Source organism: Rhopilema esculentum, chromosome 8 (assembly GCF_057945365.1).
Source record: "Rhopilema esculentum isolate cy_ngs chromosome 8, ASM5794536v1, whole genome shotgun sequence".
In the NCBI taxonomy this organism is placed as follows: Eukaryota; Metazoa; Cnidaria; class Scyphozoa; order Rhizostomeae; family Rhizostomatidae; genus Rhopilema; species Rhopilema esculentum.
The window spans coordinates 1,957,212-1,980,612 of record NC_142822.1 but is presented as its reverse complement, the minus strand read 5'-3'; the positions used below and the strand labels follow the sequence as shown (position 1 = coordinate 1,980,612).

At 38.1% G+C, this 23,401-nt stretch overlaps 1 protein-coding gene across 3 annotated transcripts in view; it reads right to left on the bottom strand.

The window, feature by feature from the left end:
- The window catches only part of LOC135694969 (microtubule-associated serine/threonine-protein kinase 2), a 52,584-nt gene that overhangs the window by 5,160 nt on the left and 24,023 nt on the right, over positions 1-23,401 (bottom strand). For all 3 annotated transcript variants that reach the window (XM_065213876.2, XM_065213875.2, XM_065213877.2), the window contains exons 5-27: positions 20,590-20,668; positions 19,388-19,472; positions 18,678-18,704; positions 17,997-18,034; positions 17,023-17,121; positions 16,433-16,526; positions 15,358-15,435; positions 14,943-15,053; positions 14,224-14,322; positions 12,046-12,219; positions 11,571-11,656; positions 10,837-10,924; positions 10,460-10,546; positions 10,035-10,126; positions 9,121-9,201; positions 8,440-8,510; positions 7,404-7,508; positions 4,076-4,186; positions 3,808-3,912; positions 3,258-3,377; positions 2,423-2,666; positions 1,158-1,459; positions 321-544 (exon numbers count right to left, since the gene is read on the bottom strand). In XM_065213876.2, coding sequence (XP_065069948.2) covers positions 321-544; positions 1,158-1,459; positions 2,423-2,666; positions 3,258-3,377; positions 3,808-3,912; positions 4,076-4,186; positions 7,404-7,508; positions 8,440-8,510; positions 9,121-9,201; positions 10,035-10,126; positions 10,460-10,546; positions 10,837-10,924; positions 11,571-11,656; positions 12,046-12,219; positions 14,224-14,322; positions 14,943-15,053; positions 15,358-15,435; positions 16,433-16,526; positions 17,023-17,121; positions 17,997-18,034; positions 18,678-18,704; positions 19,388-19,472; positions 20,590-20,668 — 2,600 coding nt within the window. The remainder of the gene's footprint in view (positions 1-320; positions 545-1,157; positions 1,460-2,422; positions 2,667-3,257; positions 3,378-3,807; positions 3,913-4,075; positions 4,187-7,403; positions 7,509-8,439; positions 8,511-9,120; positions 9,202-10,034; positions 10,127-10,459; positions 10,547-10,836; positions 10,925-11,570; positions 11,657-12,045; positions 12,220-14,223; positions 14,323-14,942; positions 15,054-15,357; positions 15,436-16,432; positions 16,527-17,022; positions 17,122-17,996; positions 18,035-18,677; positions 18,705-19,387; positions 19,473-20,589; positions 20,669-23,401) is intronic.

Genomic DNA, 23,401 nt, shown 5'->3' with positions numbered 1-23,401 from the left:
CTATACTTGCACTATATGTCATTAAGATTATCGTATGATTATCAAGCAAGACCGTCAAAAACTGCTAAGCACCAGGTCGTTGGCTCATACCCAGATTCGTACCAAAAGTGGGTGGTAACAATGGAGATGCCAAAGACGATGGATCGGCTGCCTTGCCTAATCGTCCTTTTGGCTATAGTCTGCCTTGCTCTGACAGTAACCTCCATAGTGAAAGGGTCATAGCTAGAACAATAATGTGTGGAATACCCACTTGTGATTGGGTACTAGCAACTGACATTTCATTATGCTGCCAAGCTGCCAATTAAAGGAAACAAACTAACCTCAACAAGATGGTGGACTGTGTAGTTGTTTGTGCTACCCAGGTAGACACGTATAGCTTTTAATGTGAAGCCAAAACCTTTAGCTCCCTTTGACAAGACTATTGGAGGCTTCAAGGACAACGAAGCGATATGATTCGGTCTCACCGGGGATAATGGAACGTTTGCTCGCCTCGTCTTCATCTTAGTAGTATCCTCAGTTGGAGATTTTTGGTCATCACTTGTCGCTGCAAAATAGACGATTTTCATCACTTTTTTCAACTTTGTTTGACTTTGTAGCCAGAAAGAAGAAAAACTAAAGGCGCTGAGGTTAAACAAACATTCCTCAAACATATCCTGCATATTTTTCTAATCACGATAACCAAAGATTCATAATACATCTTCCTTGATGTATCGTTAAAATATGACCAATACATTAAAATATGGAGCGGTTAAAAAGGTTCAGAGATACTCTCCCTCCGATTAACCTACAATCCCGGACAAAAATAGTTGCGACTTTTCAAGAAAACTTCATGTTTTCTCTTTCCTTAAAAGAATAGCTTCCCCCTCCTCCGATTCAATGTTGAATGCATGATTTTGAAGCAAGAATGATAGAACTACCAATCCAACATTGCTTTGGGGGGAAAGTGCCATGAAAAATGCCATGTACAATTGCAATACTGAAGTTGATTGATATTTACGATCTACCACCCATTCAATCCAACTCGACTGATTGATTATACATAGGGATTATCAATTGACGCACAGGACAAGAAGCATCAACTTTTCTAACGCTCCTCACAAATGGGCACCAATGTAGTTATCAAGAGAAAATGCATCAAGTTTCCTGTCAAAACTTACGAGAAAAATCAAGCTTGATTGGGGTAGTCTTCTGCTGCTCCATTGTATCGTCTGTTGGCTCGATTCTCGGAGGCATTGAGACAGTTCTATGCAGTTTTCTAGGCGACAAGTGGGATGCAGAGGGCGATTTCACCAGAGGACTAGCAGGTTCAGACATGTTGTGGTGCCTCTTTCCGGTTTCGTCGGCTTTCCTTGATGAGTCAATTACCAGTGGCGATGGATGACGAGGACTTGGGATTCGCTGAAGCCCGAAAGAGGTGATGGAAGAAAGCCTTCTAGGTGATGACTCGCTGCCACTAAAACTATGGAAAACCAAACTATGAAAAGGCGTCAGTTTTTTTATAACACCGGAAGATACTTGCATACAAAGAGAATGTTTCTGCATACCTATAATTACGAAACTGAGGTCAGATGTTACTATACTTAATGCAATTGACACAAAAACCAGAGTCAGTGCCTTTGTCTCAGAGAACAATGATGTAAAAAAAATAATTCGACAGAATACGATCACTGACTAAAAACCATTTAACACAAATTGAATCGAATTCATGTTCAGCTATGTCGGGGGTAATAATTGGTGCCCACTCTTGTCATCAAAGAGTTATCCCACAAGAAAAATTGTGTTACATGAAGTATCAATGCAAATATAGCACGAGTGGCTGAGTTTTGATGGACGATACAAAAAGTAATTTCTAATTTTAGAGATAATTCCTTAGAGATTAAACCGGCCTGGGGAAGAGCCAATACACAAATGTCTGTGCATATAATAATTGGTGCATAAATCACATAAAAGGCCAGCAAACATTTGTTATCTTTGACGGAAGCCAATTCTGTATTTACCTTCCGTCGGCAACTGCATTTGTTTTCCATCAACTATCAGTCGTAAGATCTTAACATTTTCAAGTGATGACTTTCTCCAAATTGATTCGATGCACACTTTTTTTCCGAACATAAACGAATTTTTTTTAACTAAGGGGGTGCTCCCTCCTCGATTAGTTTATCTAGTGAGAGAGCTTCTTCTGTAAGAAATTCCCTACATGCAAATCCCTCCTTTTTTGTATTGTACTTTGTTTTGTAGAATTGTATTTCATAAATTTGGTAAAGCTTTTGTTGTTTAATCTAAAATATTATTTGTGAAATTGCATTTTTGTGGAATTTTAAAATTAAAGAAACTGAACTGATGAACTGAACTGATGAAAGTCATGCACAGTCACAAAAGGCCATTATTACCAACAGCTATTAGCTATATCTTGTGAATCACTTACTCCGTGTCTGAATCTGTTCTCCGCATACTCCCGTATGAGCTGTCAGAGTCTTGCCTCTCTACTCGATCATCAAAACTGCCTGACTCTAGAAGATCTTGGTCATGCTCCTCCTCTTTGGAGACGTCTGAAGAACTAAGGATACGGGAATACCTTGGCGAGCAGCTGGAGAAGTTCCCTAGCTCAGGTAATTCTTCTTCGTCTTCATCCTCGTCGCTGAGCTCGTGGCGATAACGATCTTCTCTTGCTGTAAAAAGGTTAGAACAGTTTAGAGTCATTCCTATACATACCATCAACATTGGAAAAAATAAGTAGCAAGAAACCTTAATAATGACAGCAGGAGTGTAATGTTTTCTGATGAAATAATAAAGTACTGGTTACAACCATATTGAAAAATGCAATGAAGCACTGTCACAACTCAGGCACGACAAAAAAGTAACGGATCGATATATTTTCAAGAATAGCGAACATCGATGACTATCAAAACATTTATTTTACACAAAAAAGAAACATTCCTGCAAATGCCCATATTCAAACAAACGTTTTTAAAAAAATCAATTGAAACCATAAAATGCGTAGAAGATGCATTCCCAGATTTTAGACCCAAAACGATTTGTGGTGCATTTGTATCCATATCTATCTACAAGTCTCCATTCCCTGCAGATGGAACAAACTTATTTGGAGGGGCTACAATACTCTGCAGATCTCTCTGGATGCTATGCAGAACATAAAAGAGCATAAAGCCCAGTCCACTGAGTGCAAATCTCTAATTTAGTACTTCACACAGTAGCTTTCTCATAACAAAGTTTAATGGAAGGAACGGGTAATATCTGCTTACAATCGAAGTAGCTCGTGTCCTCATCATCATCAAGCTGTGGTACGAATTCCGCTTTCTGACGTAACAATGAGTCCCAGTTGACGTGGTTGAAAAAAATATGGCTTTTGACGTGGTGTGTTCCTGGAAAAATGATACGGAAAACATGACTTTAAATCATTTGCCATTCGATATCTATTGCATTTGGTTCTCTTCAGTTAGTAGATACGAGCCAAAAAAATTAATTCTCAATCAACAAAGGGGAATCTATTGAGAAATTTATTATACACTGATATGGAATGTAAAATGGTCAGCCCATATAATACTTGAGCCGAACAGCTGCACGTGACATTTAAGACATCATGACCCGACAGTCAACCGACCAGTTAACAACAGGCTCTACGCTCTATGGCCCCCTATATGATTGAAAAAATCTTGAGAATCAGTCTTAAGTAGTTGAATGGATATGTGAGAATAGGTCCATTGTATAGTTAGGCCAATGGGAATTTGAACGGCCATCGAAAGGCGTCGCAACATAGTGCCTTTAAAACAGGCAACCACATTGAGAACTCACCACCGGCCCCCAGCCTCGTATTTGGGTCTTTGCGAAGAAGAGCCTTTATCATATTTTCCGCCTCTTCGTCTAGGGCATCATCTTCGGTTGGGAATTCAACATCAGCTGAAAAAAACACGGGTTTAAGTTCATTAAAAAACGACTTATTAGTAAGGCAGCTACTATGTCGCCAGCGAAAATCGTTTTAAGTATTCAAAAATTGCATGGAATATCTCAAATGGACATGATGATCTCTGATAATAGGAAACGAATTAAAACCGATTCCTACCATGTACAGCCATATCAAAGACTTCCTGAGGTGTACTTCCATAAAATGGCGTTGCACCAACCAAGAATTCATAGAGTATCACACCCATGGACCACCAATCCACTGGCTTCCCTACGAAATAGTTTGCAATCTTAACAATTTCACTTACAGTTCAATATGATTTATAAAATTTCAAATTAAATGTTCCACCCTTTTAAGCTATTGGTTATGTGATAACTTCTATTTGAAAATATTTTTACACCAGACAAATGAGAATATTTAGGCATTTTGAGCCATTTTGAGTCCACTTCGAAGACTATGATGATTATCGAAATAATGATGATAATTAACCAAGCCACATCCAGCCCAACCAACCCCCACCCAGCCCAACCAAGCCACATCCAGCCCAACCAAGCCACATCCGGCCCAACCAACCCCCACCCAGCCCAACCAAGCTCCACCCAGTCCAACCAACCCCCACCCAGCCCAACCAACCCCCACCCAGCCCAACCAACCCCCACCCAGCCCAACCAAGCCACATCCAGCCCAACCAAGCCACATCTGGCCCAACCAACCCCCACCCAGCCCAACACACCCCCACCCAGCCCAACCAAGCCACATCCAGCCCAACCAAGCTCCACCCAGTCCAACTAATCCCCACCCAGTCCAACCAACCCCCACCCAGCCCAACCAAGCCACATCCAGCCCAACCAAGCTCCACCCAGTCCAACTAAACCCCACCCAGTCCAACCAACCTCCACCCAGCCCAACCAAGCCCCACCTTCCCAACAAAGTTCTGTTCAGCTAAGCATAATCTAGCCAAACCCCATCAAGCCCCACCCAGCCAACAAGGCCTTGCCTATCCCCATCAAGCCTAACCCAACTCAACCAAGCCCCGTTCCAACTAGTCCAATCATTTTCGGTAAAAGCGAATACCAAGACGAGAAAGTCACGTTACGCCACTGCTCGTGACCTAATCGATTACATCAGTTTCTATTTCTATTCACGGGGAAAACCCACGGCTGAAGTTAAGTTTAACAATTAAATTGGAAAAAACCTTACAGTACGTTTTACGAGCACTGAAAACAGCGTTAGATTGAATATGGAGCTTTTGAAACCACTGCGAGAGCAGGTTTGCAATCTTGCCTTGAGGGCCATCCACGCAGAAATGGCTGTTGCACATGATTCAGTTGGCAAAAAAGTTATTTCTACGGCAGTTGTTTTTGACAACATACGAATAGACACGACATTGCTTCGTAGAATGCTGGTTTCCGGTATATCAGCAAAGCAAAAGTTAGCATTTCTTGCAGCAACTGTGAACGACGGAGCACGCTCGTTCTTTGATTTTCTGTCCGCCGCTGCGGATGACAGTGTAAATGAGTCGGAAAGCGTTGCCAAGCATCTTATTGGCCTTATTCATATACTTGAAGTGTTACACGCAATCAGTGAAAAGATTTCAGTCAAACTCCAGGAGATATCGATTCCAGTCTCAAAATACTCCCCTGAGCTTTTTACCGAGATGACTTCAAGAGTTCAAAAGCTCCTAGACAATAAAAGTGTTGAACATGCCAAGGCAATACGAAACTATGCCCTGTTGGAAGAGGTCGTGATTTTCGCTAAAAGTATGATTGAAGCAATGAACCTGTTTCAGGCGACGTCAAGCTCGCTCTGATAGCAAAAACAGCAGGTCGTTTTTTGTAATGGTAACATTTCTTTAAAATGAGCAGATTTGTACTGTTCTTAATAATTCAGTTACGTAGCTTTATCACCTGAAATAGGAATTACGTTGAAATATAAGCAGAAGACGGCGATTCATGATTCTTAGCAGCTCGTCTTTTCCAGGAACGCCAAGGGTCTTTCCCGTGCTAAATTTATGCATTACGGAAATACTTAAAGGATGTACGAAAAAAATGTTATCAGAATAAAGGCAGTTATTCTAAAACCGCACAAAAGTTATGGAAGTTGACGAATTTCTTTAGAATTACACGGTTCCTGTTATAAATTAGATTGCTTTTCCTATAAGAAACACTATTCCCAGACTCGATAAGAACATGTCTATCTGTTGAACCTCTTTGTGATTTCAGCGTACACTTCAAAGAACTTTTTCACATCCAACAATATATTTAAACTTTATTTATATTCCATATACCGTTATTCTATAAGATGTTACCCTATAAAGTATTTCTTATCTAAATTTGCTACCTAGCATCCGATGGCAGATTCTAGGGCACTGAGAAGCTGTGCTTATCATCCGAGCGGTGTCCTGGTCCTTCCTTTCGATTTGGCCATACATTGTGATTCCTACACCTGGAATAATAGAGAGCTGGCGACTCTCCTCAATCTCGGTGAAAGCTTTGTAAAGCCAGGGAATCGAGCCCTAGACCGACATTTGGATCCGTAGTCCGCGCCTCTAGACACTGGGTTATACTCGCACCAACGCTTACAAAGAAGAGATTAATTCAATAATCCTTAGATACTTTCGTGAAAAAAAACCCCAAGTATCTTTCATAAAAAACAACAGAACATTCTCTCCTTTTCATCGGTCATTATGGAACATCCGTCATTTTTTTCTTATTTCATACTTCATATTTCATATTTATATCGAATATTTCAGAACTTAAAGAGTAAGTCAAGCCCCCTTGTCAAAATGTCCTTAAGAGCATATGAGAAAACGGCTTTGCGAGACCAGCTCAAAAACACTTCTTTCATTTCCAAAGAGTCACGAAGTTTCATAGAGTCATATTTGCTTAACAATTATTAACCAAAGAGAAGTGTCTGTTGGCCTACCTTTGAGCGGCTAATCACAACAGCTATCATTCTTAGAGCGTTTGATTAAGTATGAAGTAAATATGGTCACATGAAAATAGATTCCCATTTCAACCAAAGCAAAAGTTTCACGTCGAAAATTCGTCACACTTCATCACATCCAGATGAAGGCTGAACAATGCTTGCATCTCACGGGAAAGGTTAAGGGCAAGAGAGAGACGAAAAACAGATAAGGGTATTTGTCAAGAAGGCAGGTGAGGGCATATGTGAGCCTATGGGAGCAGTAAGGGGCATATAGGGACAGGTTTGAGCAGATAGGAGCAGATGCGGACAACTTGGACCGAGTGAGGGGATACGGGGGGCAGCATGGGGTAAAACGTTCAGAATTCATGAACAGGAGGAACATTTTTCATCTGTCAAGGCTAATACGTAAAACTATTGAAGAAACCATCTCAAGATTTGACCAAAAGATTTAGAAGGCTCTCGACAGACCTGTTTCGAATTGTGCTAAGCACAGATCTATTATAACAAGCAATAACGCAAAATGAAGGGATATCTTTACACTGCACAAATGATTGCTTACCGTAGCCTTTCCGTAGGATGACCTCTGGAGCGATATAATCTGGGGTCCCAAAAAGTTGCACATCGTCAAACTCTTGTGCGCTTTGTTCATAAATATTCGTAGTCACTGAAATATAGATGGCCGGCAAATTAAAACTCTAATCATTCGTATTTCAGGCCTTGAAAACTGAATCAATTTTTTTCTCATATGTTTACAGTAATGGTGATGGATATTTACAGAATGAAAGCACTTGTAAATATAAATGAAGTAATTTGGAACAATTAAAATTGAAAGTCTTGTAGTACTGATAACAAACGTGATGAAGTAAGACTATAACAAACAATAGACCATGTTCGCTACAATACTGATACGCGCGATTAGATAAAATCTTTACAGATTAAAATGTTCAAAAAATAAGACCATTAGGACCGCCGAACAAGTGGGGTTCACTCCCTAAACAGTAGACTGTCGTCAACTTTGGGACAAATTCAGTCCAGGTTTGTAAGTGTAGGATTTGGCAGTTCATGATTTACATATATAAGCAACTTTTCATTTTGTCAAAGTCATCCCATCCAGTGAAATTCTTACAAACAGCAGTAGCCTTAAAAATATTTTTGCACCTTGGGAAACACCTCTATATTTGTTATAACAATGGCAGTACCTACTGCGCACCCGTTTGTTCCCAAACTGACAGGTTGCACCGCCATAGTTTCAATTTTTTTACAGTTCTGGTCTCATACGATTCACAAAATGCAAATTCTACAACCATCTTCTTCAGCGCTGATTTTCTAAATTTGAAATACCCGAGAGAACTTTTAAGATTCTTAAGATTTTTAAGCATACTGGGAAACTAATGGCGTGAACATGATCACCTATAGCAGATGCAGTCTCACTTTTTCTTGATTGTCAATGATTTTGCAATGGAAAAAAATGAAAAAAAAATAAATAATTTTGAAGCCTCTGTCATTTTTTCGCAAACAGAGTCGATAAGAAGAGAGATACTGATAATGGGACTTGGTGACGACTATCTTTTAGGGAATAACGAAAACAAACTTACGTTTCATTAATCCAATTTTTGACAGGCCAAAGTCCGTGAGCTTAATATGACCAATCGCAGTTATAAGCAAGCTGAAAGTTTAAAGAAGCAACTAATTTGATATTCACTAGTCCCAAACAACACAAACAATAAATGCTTTGACATATCCTTGGAGATCACAGATTTTCTGCATGCTCAGCTGGCCTTGAACAAAGAGATCGAAGGAGTAAACAGTATTGTAAACAGCAAGTCAATAAAAAAGAGGTAGTAAAGAGGGGTAAGGGGGACAAGGGGGCCTGGCCAATTGGAAATAAAAGGTGTGCACGTGGCTTTGGGCTTTGTAGAAAGGCTTTGCAGATAAGGAATTTAACATCTAACAAAAGTTTGTCCTGCCAAAGAAAAATAGTTGGATTGATCTCTTGTTTTAGATAGAATCTATTCGGGAGTCCTATATCAAAAGCTAGGACCGGGTATGGTTTATCAGTCATCGACCATCTGCAGTCCTTAAAGGAAGAGCTAAAAGGTTTCTTTAAAAAATATTTCAACAATACTTTTTTCACCTTGCTCATTTTCCTGGTTTTTAAGTCCACGCTATTACGTAGCGAAAGTTTGCCTTTACCCATAAAGAACATCTAAAGATCACACGATTATGATACCATTGTACACGTCAAAATATGAGATAGATGAAGGACAAGGACTCACTTGTCGGGTTTCAGGTCTCTGTGGATAATTCCATAATTGTGTATGTACTCTACAGCTAAAACTGTCTCAGCAAAATATAGCCTAGTAAGATGAGCAGGTCAGTAAGAAAAAATAATAGAGTTCTAAAAAGATGACGTTACAAAATCTATTTTTAGAATTTTTTAATTTGGTAACCTGAAAGAGCATCATGAGATACCTCTAACTACGCAACATCAGTCAAATGTGCTACGAATTGGCTGAGATGTGGCCATAAGTGCATCGGTTCTTTCCTCGTCAAACCTTTGTATTTTGGTCTATGTTCATAACTTTATGAACAGAGCGAAGATGACAGGGATTCGTTAGCAAACTTCAAATCTTTCATTGGCAACATCTCAACTGATTTTGGACATATTTGACTAATTTTGCATATTTCGAAGTATTTCATGGTGATCTTTTAGGTTATGTGGTTAAAATTCAAAAATTCAAAAAATAGGTTTTTGGTGACGTCACACTTTGGAGCTGTATTGTCCAATATGAAGAAAGATAAGAAATTACAGCCGACCTCTTTTGACATTTATAGAGGACTGCGCTAAATAAACCGGAACAAAACTCTGATGTAACGAAGCACCTATTGGCGATCGGGAACGCCAAAAATTTTGGGCTCAGGCAATCACAGTCAAACTAAAATTACAACAATGCTGTGATCTTGTCATATCAAAATAAATCCTTAGGAACTACTTTGTTATTAGACATAGGAGTATAGAGCAATGGTTAAGGACCCATTCATCACCCCCCTTTGACTCAATATGCAAAATGAAAATCTATCAAAAAATTGTAACTAGGCTACAATCTGTAAACATTATAATGAAGAATGGAAGTTGAGTAAGTAAACGCACATAAGATATACAAAAGAGTTACGTAGGAAATTGAGTTACCTGGCCATATCCAGTGGAAGAGGACCCATGTTTTTGAGCAGCGAAGCACAATCACCCCCTTCGACATACTCCATGAGAAAACAAAGGTGTTTCTGTTCAAACAAAAAAGGTGTGAATAGAGAGAAATATGGATAGAGAGAGTCCTTTTGAAAGAAGTTTAAGCACTTCCTTGCATACTTCAATCGATCCTAGAATCTTGATTAGCAATAATAGCAAAATATTCCAATTTTGACACAAATATCGTTAGCAAAGATAATTCTTTTCATATCCTTTAAGAAATCAACGCACTAAATTTTCGTCTAACATTTTTTGAGGATCATCAGCATTCTCCTCCAAACGCAAATTTATAAGGGCGGAAAGAAATTGTAAACCATGGCACATAAATGAATATTTGAAACAAAAGCATTTCTTATAGTTTTACTCACCCTTGTTTCAAATGTGCAGACGAGTGTAACTACAAATGGGTTCTCAGCAAAGGTCATAATGTCCCTTTCATTGAAAACTTGTTGTACCTTTAGCAAATGAAAATATCGAAGAAAAATGATTAGCAATTACACGGTTGAAATTTAAACTTCGATTCTTAACACTAAAACAAGACCATCGCCACGTCTTTTTCGAAATTAATGACTTAATTTGTATTTTTATATTTTTGTTTATTAAGAATCAAAACAAAAAATTTTCTAAAAGGTAAACACAAACTATTCAAAACCAATTTTTAAGAAAAAAAAACAGCATAGAAATAAAAATCTAAGACTATTTTAAGTCATGTTCAAAAACAATATTTGAGATGCAAACAAGTTACCTGATTTTTATGCATTAAATGATGTTTGTTCATCTTCTTTAAAGCGAACCTTTCCCTGTTGGTTTTGTGTCGTACCAGGAAAACGGACCTGGAAAATTCAAAATAAACACCTCATTGGCAATTAAATCAATATTAAGCTTGTACCTGCAACTCATATCAAAACAGAGGTATAAAAAATTCACCCTTCTACAGGAAGTCACAAACTGTTCTGTTTCAATAGATAAATTCAATATGTTACTTCGATAAATTCGTAAAAATACAACAAGGAAGGTAAACACACAATCATGAATCTGTGTTTCCATTTATTCTTATGCACCCTTGACAACATTATCTTGATGATTATAATAAAAGCCTTAGATTTCATTAAACAAACAGCAATGGTCTACATTAAATGATGACTAAAATCGACGTTCTAAGATCTATTTGTAGATCTAGTATATACAGCATGTATTTCCAAAATAGACAGGCCATTGAGCAGGGACGAGCTTGACAGATCATGAAAATAATAAGATTATTGCGATTATGAATCAGTTTGGTCGATAAACCTTTCGTTGACTTGACTTTTTTGGCCATCAAGTAAAAGACTTGACTCGTTCTTGACAAAAACTACACAATGATTGACAGGTTAATGATTGACAGCAATATGACTACACAATGATTGACAGGTTAATGATTGACAGCAATATGACTACACAATGATTGACAGGTTAATGATTGACAGCAATATGACTCACCCATAAGCACCATTGCTAATCAGCTTGCAATACTCAAAATCATTCTCCGTTGGTTTAGCTTCAGCTTCCTTTGGAGCAGCTGGAGCCTGCAACCAATATTCATAATTCTTATGCAGATTTGCAAAATTTTCTAAATATAAAAAAATGGCAAATCCCGATCTATATGCCTTGTACCAAATGTGATATCGGATTCAGAGTTTTAAAACTCGGTGCCAGCATTATCGCTCGCAAATCAGTGTCAAGACCTGCAACTGCTCTACTCGGCAATCGGAAAACTACTTTTTAAAGAGAGAAATGGAAAGCTACAAGTGGGAAATAATAAGGAATCATAGAAGATGAAATACTCTAGGGGCATACAATGACTTCAAAAACAATCCAGATGAACACAATGCCAAGATGAAATTAATTACTGCCTTAAGCATAGAGAAATTGAGCTGGTAAAATATTATTTATTGACAAAGATTAGTTCTAATACCTGCTCTGCAGAGCCGCCTATACCATCGATTCCTTCTTCTGGTACTGATTCAATCGGCTGCTGAACCCCTAGTTTGAACTTTATGTACGCTTCCATGTCAATGGGTAAATGCTTTTCCGTGATAACCTGCTCCTCCATTTCTAAGCTGTTCATGAATTCGCCAGGATTAAATCCCTGTTTGAGGTAAACACATGTCAATTCTCAGACTTTTTGTACAAAAAAGGTTCTTTAATACTGTAATCTAGGTCTTAGCATAAGACGTACACAATCGATTTTTGAAATCTATAATTAAAGCCATCACAAAGATAGGAATCAGTGGCGGCCTGGCAGGGGGGGGCGGGGGGCCAGGGCCCTCCCAGCTGACTTTTTTATAGGGGCGCCAAAGCTTGTATAGGGCGCCGAAAACTCGAAAAAAGTTTGATACGACCGACTTGTCTGATTATTAGGTCTCTAGGAGGTCAGCAGAGACAAAGAAGACGCCATAAAATTCAAAACTTTTTTGGGGCGCACGCCGCCATACCCCCTAGAACAGTCTCACTTCAAGGGCACGTCTTTGTGCCCCTTCAGTACTGTATTATCCAGACAAAACATTTGTAATGTTCGCAGGGGCGAAAAAATAAATCAATTTTTTAGAGGATTGTCAGGAAACTAACAGTTAAATTCTTTTGTGTGGAGAACAGAGCACTTATAGTACACACAGACTGTGTTTAGAGTGTCGGGGGACAGTCTGTGTTCAGGGTGTCCGCACTCATGTCCCCCTTCCAGGGAAAATTTTGATTTTCGATGAGTCTCTTTGGCTCTGCTGGCCTTCAGAGACCTTATTAACAGACAATTTGGTTGTTTAATTGCTTCATCCTAGATTGGTCCACATGTTATATATCTCAAGTCACTTCCACGAACGTACCGTTTCAAGTGCACAAGATAATAAGAAATAACGCTAAAAAGTGCATTCAAAGCTAAAACATAATGAAACGAGCTCTTATTAGGTTTTTTCATAAAGGATAAATTAAACAGATGACTTTTAACTCAAAACATTGACTTCATGTTTCTAACACGTAGATACTTCAGGCTTCTTTTTCAAGAGGCATACATTGATTTGACAAGAAAGTTGGGTCGGGCCTAATTTTCTTAACGGTTGCGTTTTGTTTGGCCTTTAATAATATTTCTTTAAAGTTCGATGGAATATTTACTTCATTTTGTATCAAATGACAAAGATATGTTAGAAACGCATTTTCTAGCCTTTTTAGTAACTGGAATCCTCCACTTATTGGCTAGGGCTGACTCTTTCCATTATTTGTTACCCCTACACTCCCCTAATTTGTTACCCCTACACTTGTTTAGCTGCCCCAAATTACAAGTTTAGCAAAACAAAAGTTAAATGTTTTATCTGGCGCTTTGGATTCTCCTCCAAGGTGCCAAATGAACACAACCAAAGAGAACAAAACCCCCATTCTACCACATCGTAGGGTCTTTTGAAAGTTCCCCAAGCATGTTCTTGACACATGTTTATTTAATTTATCTGCTTGGATTAGCTTCTAAGAGACAGTCAATTTTGTACGTGAGTCGGTCCAACTTGTCCTGATACCCCCATGAAAAATTATTTTATTTGCGTCCCTGTGCTCATGTGGGGGTCAGTAGATTTTGTCTCTTTGCTTCATTTCTCATGGAAGGACCGAATTGTCTCGACGATACAAAGATAGGATAGATTCTTTTCCCTATTACAAAGTAATGAAATCCATTTTAAGACTGGAATTAATCAAACGCAATAAAAGCATGTCTTAAAAATAGCAGAATTTTAAAAAGATTTCAAGGAAATGACTGCAAGAAATATTTTGAAATGTATTTTAAGCTTATCTAAAGGGTGTGATGACAAATATTTTCAGCTCGCTGCGCTCGCAAGGAAGCCTCTATCCAGAGTTATACCAAGGGCCTCCGACAACCTCTCGCCGACCCTTCCCAATGTTGGTCTTTTAGTCAAATAAAGCTATTAACTCGAGCCCCCTCCCCCACTTTGAATTTCTTGGCACCGCCCCTTGACTGCCAATATTTTCAGGAAAAAGACAATAGTGTTAATCATGGAGGGCGCCATTTTGATGCTGGCCCCCCTAGGCGAAAAGGGCCAGGCCGCCACTGACAGGAATATTGATTAAAGAGAATATTTTGGAAGTAACTGCTTACCAGACACTCCAAGAGCCTCGCAGGTCTGGAAATTATCCATTCTAGTTTTTGCACCATCATTTGAACTGGGTCTAAAGTGTGGCTGGTTTTGCTTGTGGCCTGAAAGGCAAATACAATGATGCTGAGGAACAATGCCAAAAATGATGCCTAAAATGATGCATATAATGATGCCAAAAATGATGCCAAAAATGATACCAAAAGTGATGCCTAAAATGGTGAAGAAAGGATTCATAAATGTTGTCAGAAATGATGCCAATGATGCTACAATGATGCCGAAAGTGCTGCCTAAAATGATGCTTAAAACGGAGCAAAAAAGATGAAAAATATGTAACAAAGTTCTGATTTTTATGAAAGGCTATAAAAAGGCTCCGCGGAGCGTTGTGAAAAGTGGGGATCTAAAAAAGTGAGGGCTTAAACCGAATAACTGGTGATTCATTCGTAAATTTTTTGCATTTTTGGCAAAAAGTATGGTAAAAAAACTGTTGTTGAAAGCATTAAGATTTGACTATATTTGTGGCGAATGCATATCATATTTTCATTTGCATGAAATATTTTGACAAAAAAGGCATTTGTGCAAAAAGATCTAATGTGTATGACTTAGTTTGGTAACTTTCTGTTTATGTCCTTCGATGGATCATGAAATTGTATTTCAACATTGTTCTTTCATTCAGGACAGAAAGCATCATAGGTAAAAAGGCAAATTCTGTAAGATCAGTAACCTCGTGAATAAGTCTTTCCATTGCATCAGAAACGCCATAAAAGTAATCGCTTGTAAAGTTTGCTTCTGGATCTTGTGATTTCCGCAGAATTTCTTTCGCAATTCCAACAATCTAACAAAAAAGGAACTCTGTTATCTTTCGGGAAAAATTGAGGGAATAGTCAAGATTCAATCTGGGAAGCAGACTTTCATTTCAAGAAGAAGTGCAATAAAATAAGATAAATGCGGTTAAACAAGAAACAAGGGTTTTACTTAAACTGGCTAATTATCAAAGGATAAGTTTTCAGATTCATTCTCGCAATAGATTCAGCGATAGAACTTAGAGATAATTTACAGCACCCACGACTAAACATTCTCTTTAATTTGCATGAAATATCATCTCGTTTTTCATAGCACCATAGCTTCAACTTAATTACCTGATGTCCAACAAAATTCAAAGCAGGGTCAGGGTAGTTGATGTTGATCTCCTCTGTAGAGTAGCTGTCGATGAAGTCCTGTAAAACATGTATTACTTTATATTATCCAAATTATATTACCTAAATACTTTGTCATGCAGAAAGCTAATAAAATAGGAAAAGGGAGAAGCAGGGTTGTCGAATCAAGCAGCAGTGGAATGTGTCCCACATTTTTTGGAACACGCTCTTCTCCTTCCTATCTATGCCACTCCAACTTTGTAATTATTCCCTAGGGCTTATATTCAATGCACCAAATGAAGGGGGCATTGCTAAAATCGACCTTGCAAAGTGATGCTACTGTTTAAGTTTTTGGCAGTGATTGGAACTCTGTTGCTTCTGCTAAACAACTGTTTTTGTTGCCACAAAAAAACACAAAGTTCATCCACCATAACTTTATCACAAAGAATCGTAGTTTTTATTGGAACTCTTGTTCAATAAGTTTTCACCAACTGAATTTAGAATGCCATTTTCTGTTTAGTGTGTGGCACGTTCTCTCCTTCAAGGTAAAATGTTAGGCAAAACGTATTCCAGTGACCTGAACCCGTTGTAATTGGTTTTGGGCCATTAATTTTCTGAAGGAGAAAGAAAAAAATTTATCTAAGACTTTGAAAAAGTGCTTGTCGAATTTATTATCTGCCTTACACTAGACTATCACATAAGTGGCAATCCGCCCTTCCCTACAAAAAAATGATAATCAGGGGTTTCCCCAGGGCTTAGCTCCATTGCTCCATTGCTGCTCCATAGAAAATGCTCCATTGCTCTTGCCACAAGATACAAACGTGAGCTCTTGAAAGGGGGGAGGAAAAAATTGAAAACGGAAATGGCGTAAAAGCAAAAGTTCGGTAGAAAGGCTGGGTGTTCAAAAAGAAAGTAGTTTCCCCCTGTCTCATAATCTAATGGTAATCCTTGGTCAGTCAGCGATACTCTGCCGATTTATAAAGTCAAAATTCCAACAGAAGTTGAAAAATGATCTTGAAGAAAATTGCTGAAATTAGTGATAAAAGCGAATGAAAAAATAAGGACAAAATTAACGTACTTGAAGCCTTTCTTCCATCTGTAGTTTTGCTTTTGGAAATCTTTCGTTGTAAAGATTTGTTAGTGCAGAAATATCATCTTCCCCTCTGGTCGGGCTATTGGTAAAAGTAAATCATTCATCGTTAAACTTAGGGAAACTATAAATCTTCAAGGTATCCCAAAACAGTACAGAACTAGAAACATTGCTCTGTACTAAACTAAGTAATAAAGCTACCACCCAAAAAAGACAGTGTTGAGATTTTATACCCCCTACCCCCTGCTCAACCTTGGCATCTCTGATACAAAAAAGCAACCGCTCCAACTTTTATAAGGCAAGAAGGGGGTAGAGCTTCGACTTAACATGCATATGATCGGAAACGTGCATAGGGGTTTATCTCAACAATGAAAGCTCCATATGAGAAACATAAACCGCAATTTATAATAACCTGCCAACAATGACAAAGACATTATTGCGTCAATAGAACCCCAATAACAACTTCGCACTCTACACCATCAAAGCCCCTATGAATAATGTTGGCAACAATATATATAGTATCAGACGAAATCATAGCGTATTTAATTTCTGAATATAGTGTATTGCTGTGCATTTACCTCAAACTCCGTGATCTGAGTTTAAAACCAGCAGGTCTTGGCGACCGCGGTCTGCCATGATGAAACTCGTCGTCTATATCACTAAGTGTGCTGTCGTGGCTATTAACAAAAATAGAAAGGTTATCGCGTAATAAAAGATATAATTACAGTAAGTATATATATCTAAATCACAACTTTTGCAGATTCCCAGATCAACTGCATCCAAAACCGGCCACTTTAAGGCTCTAATCCATTAAGGGGATGCCTGCTGTAATCACCTGACAATAGACGATCTAGGTTTTATTTCAAACTTTGAAAATTGGAAAAAGTTTATAACGAGGAAAACAAAGATTCGTGCACCGCTCGTCTCTGAAATTACAATTTTTCTCCGTCGCAGACTTTCTACGTGAGCTACAATCCTTGACAAAAGTTCTTGGAACACCCTGCGACCAATGAAAGATTTAGAAGAAATAAAGGTTTCCACCCGTAAGATACAGAAATATCCCCGCAAAAACAACGTTGGTTGAAAATCCTATTACTTACCCTAGCTGATAAAGTGACATTGGACGAATTTCAATGTTTGAAACTGTTGTTATTCAACATTGCTTCAAGGGGGAGAGGGGGATGCTACTGAAGTTATGCAAAATTTTGAGCTTGGTGTACCAAGACTTTTGGCAAAGATAGTAGGTCTGATTTAATTCGTATAGCAGCCGCGTTAAACAGACAACAATGATAAAAAACATAAACTGCCATATACTTCAATTATTACTTAAACCTTTGCTATAGGCTGCTTTGTAAATGAAAAAAAGAACGTTCAATAAACATAAGATGTTTACAGCATTTGTGCTTGAAAATGCTATGTAAATTTAAAGTGCTTAAAAACTATTCCTGCAATTCTATACATAAACTAAAATAACGTTTTAGAAATGCTGATATTCGATCTATTAAAGCTGGCTTCACAAATAGAAAATTGAAAAGAAAGAAAGAAAACGAACCTAAACTGATGAGAAAACCAAATATCTTCGTGTGCCCCCTTAAAAAGAATAACGAAAAATTAAGAGAAGTGAATGAAGAATAATAAGTTGTAAAACATCCTAATTACAGTCATATAAACGTCCTGCAAGAATCATCACCAAAGTATTGAATGGAATGGAAACATATTTATTAACACATTGAAATATTTGAGGTCTTTTCGCTACAGTGCCTGAATCTTTTAATTTTAAAACATCAAAATTATCCTGAACATTTCGATCGTATTCTGAAGAACTAAATAGCTATTTTGATAAAATTTTCTTAAAGTGTCATTGATAGCTTGGATGCGATTGATTTTATTTTAAAATATATTTGATTTCCTAATTCAAGGTAAGCAATTCATGTAACTGTAAAAGGAAAATAGAAATTAATTTCTTGGTAATTCACATTCTTAGGTAATCATCACTTTTTACTCAGTCATAAATCTGTTTTTAATAAGTTTTTCCTTTTTTTCTTAAAATGATTAATTGATTAACTTATTAATTCATTTATTCATTTATGATCCAACAACCCAACCTTAAAATCAGATTTGAAATACTATTTTACCAGCTTTCCACTTTGCACTGTAATATTTCAAACACCAAAAAATTAGAACACTAGGGAAGTTTTCATTGCCAAGATAACATTGGTTAAAATAAACTTACAATTTTTTCTTGCGACGATGTCCTTGACTATAAAAAAGATGAAAATATAAAAGGTGGAAAGATGTAAACAAGTTTTAGTAAGACTTTACAAACATTTAAGAATCTATCTGACCAGCCGTGAAAGTTTTATCGAAACAAGGCAATTAGAAAGAAATTAATGAACATAACGTTAGATGGTTCTATCAGATGATGAGTGGGATAGTCTAAAAACAGACTTGGTCTAGCAGTCGAAAGCTTCAAATAACAACTGGTGTGATATGATTAGTAATGGATCAATATTTGGTTGTACAGTTAAATCCTGTTAAGTTGGGCGTTCAAGAGGTTAAGGAACTGATCCGACTTGGCAATATTTGACCAATCCTGGGTACGACTTTTGACTTGAATAAGATAAGGAAATCTAACGGGAATTGCAAATCATTCCGACTTAGTGAAAGTCGATTGTGCAAGCAAATTGACACTTGTCTAAAATTTAGTCGTTAAACCGCATAAAAAATAACCCCGTATACTTCTTAGCAATCAAAAGAAATTTGCCGGCTACAGAGTTGTATCCTTTGACCAGAGCTTCCATTACCTTTAAAAGAACATTCACTACAAGTACTTCAGCATTTCCAGTAACATTGGAATGCTTGGTGGCTCCACAAGCAGCATACCGAGCAAAAGATTATACATATTTAGAAATAACAAGCTTTTTAACTAAAGTTAGCACCTACCGACATGCCAGACGAGCCTGGAGTATTTGTGCTGTACCCTGATGAGTTCAGGGATGCAACAGACCATCTCCTTCCAGCTTGCAGACTGCAAAGATAAATCAGTATAATTGAAAATCGATTGATTAAGAAGATCGACAGGTTGAATTTTTCTTGCCAGCACTGCATAGGATATCCGATACAGAAAACCTAAAGGTTTGAGAAGAGCAATGCATGAATTAAATCTCTATCTCTGGTTGGCCAGTTTTTGGTACCTCTCAATATTGGCACCGTTTGTGACAGAGGAAGGTGACTTGCGAACTAGCTACCTGTGTAGAAAGAACGCGGGATTCGATGTTTTTGATGCTCCCAGGAGTCGAAGGGCATTAGTTACAAACTGGGCAACCAACAAGAAAGAGGTGATCAAGCATTTTCCAATAAAGAATAGCCAAAGCCGTAACCTAGTGGCCATTTTGCTGATAAAGATAGTAAGTTAGCGGCAATTTAGTCAAGTTGACTTTCAATTAAACTGTTCTGCCTTTGCAGATTTAAGCATATCTTCGTCTCAACGGTCGCACATCGAAGCGTGGCTCAATATTTACGTTGGTTAGGACTGTTATTTGTTGTTTTAGATGATGATGCGTCTAGGACAGAGTTACTCTGAGCCGCTGCCAGAATAATAATGCAATTTAAGGTGGCTCACCAAGAAAAACCACCTACAATGGACTTAGCTTAAACCTATAAGTTTGTTCAAGGGGAGAAATTTGCTCATTTTTTTCAACATTCTAAAAACAATGAAAATTTCGCAATAGTATTAGATAGAGATGACGTAATAATCTATAATTAGAAATCTTCATTTGGTCACTCAATCTGAAGGACAATGAAAAACAATCCTATGTATGAAAAAACAGGTGAAATGGAATCATTTCAAAACACTTTCATTTGGTCTTGCCTTTAAAATCTACGGGCCAAAATTCAGTAACAATGTCATGGCAAACTTACGGTTTTTCAATGGCCATAACACAGATGGCCATACCTCAGCCAATCTGGAACAGAGTTACTGATTTTGCACGCCTAGAAGTATTCTACAATGTTTAAGAATTCCAAAAAAACCTATTTTCAAGACTTAATACTTCTCATTGGTTAGCAGTTTTCCTTACTTATACACAAGGCAGCGGTTCTAGTCTTTATTAAGATTGTGCTAATAAAGATATTACATCGATTACCTTCTTCCAAATGGAAACAGCATCGGGTTCTGGAAAGTGCTACATGGTGAAAGCTGGGATGGGAAGTCGTCAGAACTATCTGCAAAGCAGGTGCAAACGAAATGTTATGACTTGCAGTTTTGATTTGTGAGTATGCAACATAGCTAGAGGCCAACACCCATTTAAATGTTTTATCATTGAGATAATCTACGGAAAGTAAACACGAGGAAAGGATTTAAAACAACACGAGACAGAAAAAAATGGAAAATCTGGTTGTTTTCTTGATAGCATGCGGTAAAAACAAAAAAACAGGTGAGGATTATGTCTTAAATGATAGCTTCGTGATTTAGAATTAAAGCAAGAACGCTGAATATCATATGAATAACGAAACGTTTTGCAAAACATACAGTGCTTTAGGCGATATAGAAGAAAGGACTTCAGAGTAATCTCGACAAAATTAACTATTAATGGAGCCAAAAAGCAGTGCGTTATACGTCAGTTTTCAAAAACGACTTAAGCCGCCCCCTCCCTTTGGAACAATGTTGGTTTGCTAAAAAACCAAATAAGAGCAGGGAGCACGTTTTTTCCAGCATTCGCATGACATTTTTCTTAACTATCAACATTATTCAGGGGGGAGGGGACAGAAGTAGTATAAATAGAAAAACAAACTACCCAAATTGCTGGATGTTTAACAAAACGTAAATTGATGGGTGTTCCAAGTACATTTGGCAGGCTTTTTAGCAACATTCCAGGGGGGGGGAATTCTTGGTCTGATTTCAGATGATTGTTGTTTGGGATAAATCTGGACAAAGAATTATGGTAAAGACATTTGGAAACTATTGGGTTTTATCTTTCCGAAACCACAACACGTATGTTTGCAGTAAAGTATTCATGTAATCGTTGATATGAAAATCTAATTCGTTTCAAAAAGTCGAACTCTCCTATCTGCTATTTTCGAAGTGCTGAAATGTTTTGGAAAAAAATGCTACAAAAACATCGTTGCTACGAGCAGCTGCTAACCGTTCACTGCTTAAACTGCGCAAAACAAGCATTTTGGCCGGGTATGCTTTCTTTTACTCATATAATATTTACATTATTTCAACTTTTTGAACAACAAAAGCCATACACGAGATGGTTTGAATTTTTCCTTGCATGCAGCTTCGATTAATTTTTTATCAAGGTGAAAATCTCGTTCAATTAAGGTCTAAATGCAGTCGTTTTTCTCAAAAACAACTAAGAAATGTGTTTTTACAACGAAACAACTTTTAAAATATGATTCCGAGATTGTGACAAGAGCCACATGCGCAGAAATTTCAAATAAAAGGGAGATGGGTAGATTTTGAACTATACTGTGTGATATCTGACAGACATTTAAGGGCCTGTGTTAACAGCTGTGGCCAAATTTTAACTTCAGATAACTCTAATTCGATATTGACCAGCCCTGAAAAACTATCTTCATCACCACTTTTATCGACAATACAAGCAATGATGTTTTTTGAGAAAATGTTCGGTTAATCCGTCGCTAGTCGATAATGTGTCTGTGTGAATACAATTGTGCAATGACAGTGGACAATGCGCAAGCTTGTGGAGCGTAAGCGGGGAGATTTTAGCCGGCCGCTGACAGCCAGTGTGAAAATACCTTAAAGATTTTGAACATAGTTTGCCGCACATAGCACGAATGGCCCTTTGTCGTCAACGACCAAAAGAATCAGTCATTTCATTTCAAACTGAAAACAACATTCTTTAAAAATATTATCAGCCAAACTAGTGTTCTAATTATACTAGCTTTTGAAAATTATTATTCACCGGTCTGTCAAAGTGCACGATTCTGTATAGACAGAGCTGTATACGCTTCTGGTGTATAGAACAGGACGGATCCTAGTTGCAAATCCGAGTTTAATTTTCAATGCGGTCATCAAGTAACGTCAAAGAGCAGTTGCCTGTTGATAGCATTCAGCTTGAAACTGTTCTTTAGCACAAGTGGTTTTTAACAACAAAGATATGCATAACCCAAACTGGCCTCACCACAAACTGACCTTTACCCAAACTGATCCTTACCCAAACTGGCCCTTACCCAAACTGGCCTTTACCCAAACTGGCCCTTACGCAAACTGGCCTTGACTCAAATAGGCCCTTACCCAAACTGGCCTTTACCCAAACTGGCATTTACCCAAACTGGCCTTTACTCAAACTGGCCCTTACCCAAATTGGCCCTTACCCAAACTGGCCTTTACCCAAACTTGCCTTTACCCAAACTGGCCCTTACCCAAACTGACCTTTCCTCAAATTGGCCCTTACCCAAACTGGCCTTTACAAAAATTGGCCTTTACCCAAATTGGCCTTTACCCAAACTGGCCCTTACCCAAATTGGCCCTTACCCAAACTGGCCTTTACCCAAACTTGCCTTTACCCAAATTGGCCTTTACCCAAATTGGCCTTTACCCAAACTGGGCTTTACCCAAACTGGCCCTTACCCAAACTGGCCTTTACTCAAACTGGCCCTTACCCAAACTTACCTTTACCCAAACTGGCCTTTACCAAAATTGGCCTTTACCCAAACTGGCCTTTACCCAAACTGGCCCTTACCCAAACTGGCCTTTACTCAAATTGGCCTTTACCCAAACTGGCCTTTACTCAAACTGGCCCTTACCCAAACTGGCCTTTACCCAAACTGGCCCTTACCCAAACTGGCCTTTACTCAAATTGGCCTTACCCAAACTGGCCTTTACCCAAACTGGCCTTTACCCAAACTGGCCCTTACCCAAACTGGCCTTTACTCAAACTGGCCTTTACCCAAACTGACCTTTACCCAAACTGGCCTTTACCCAAATTG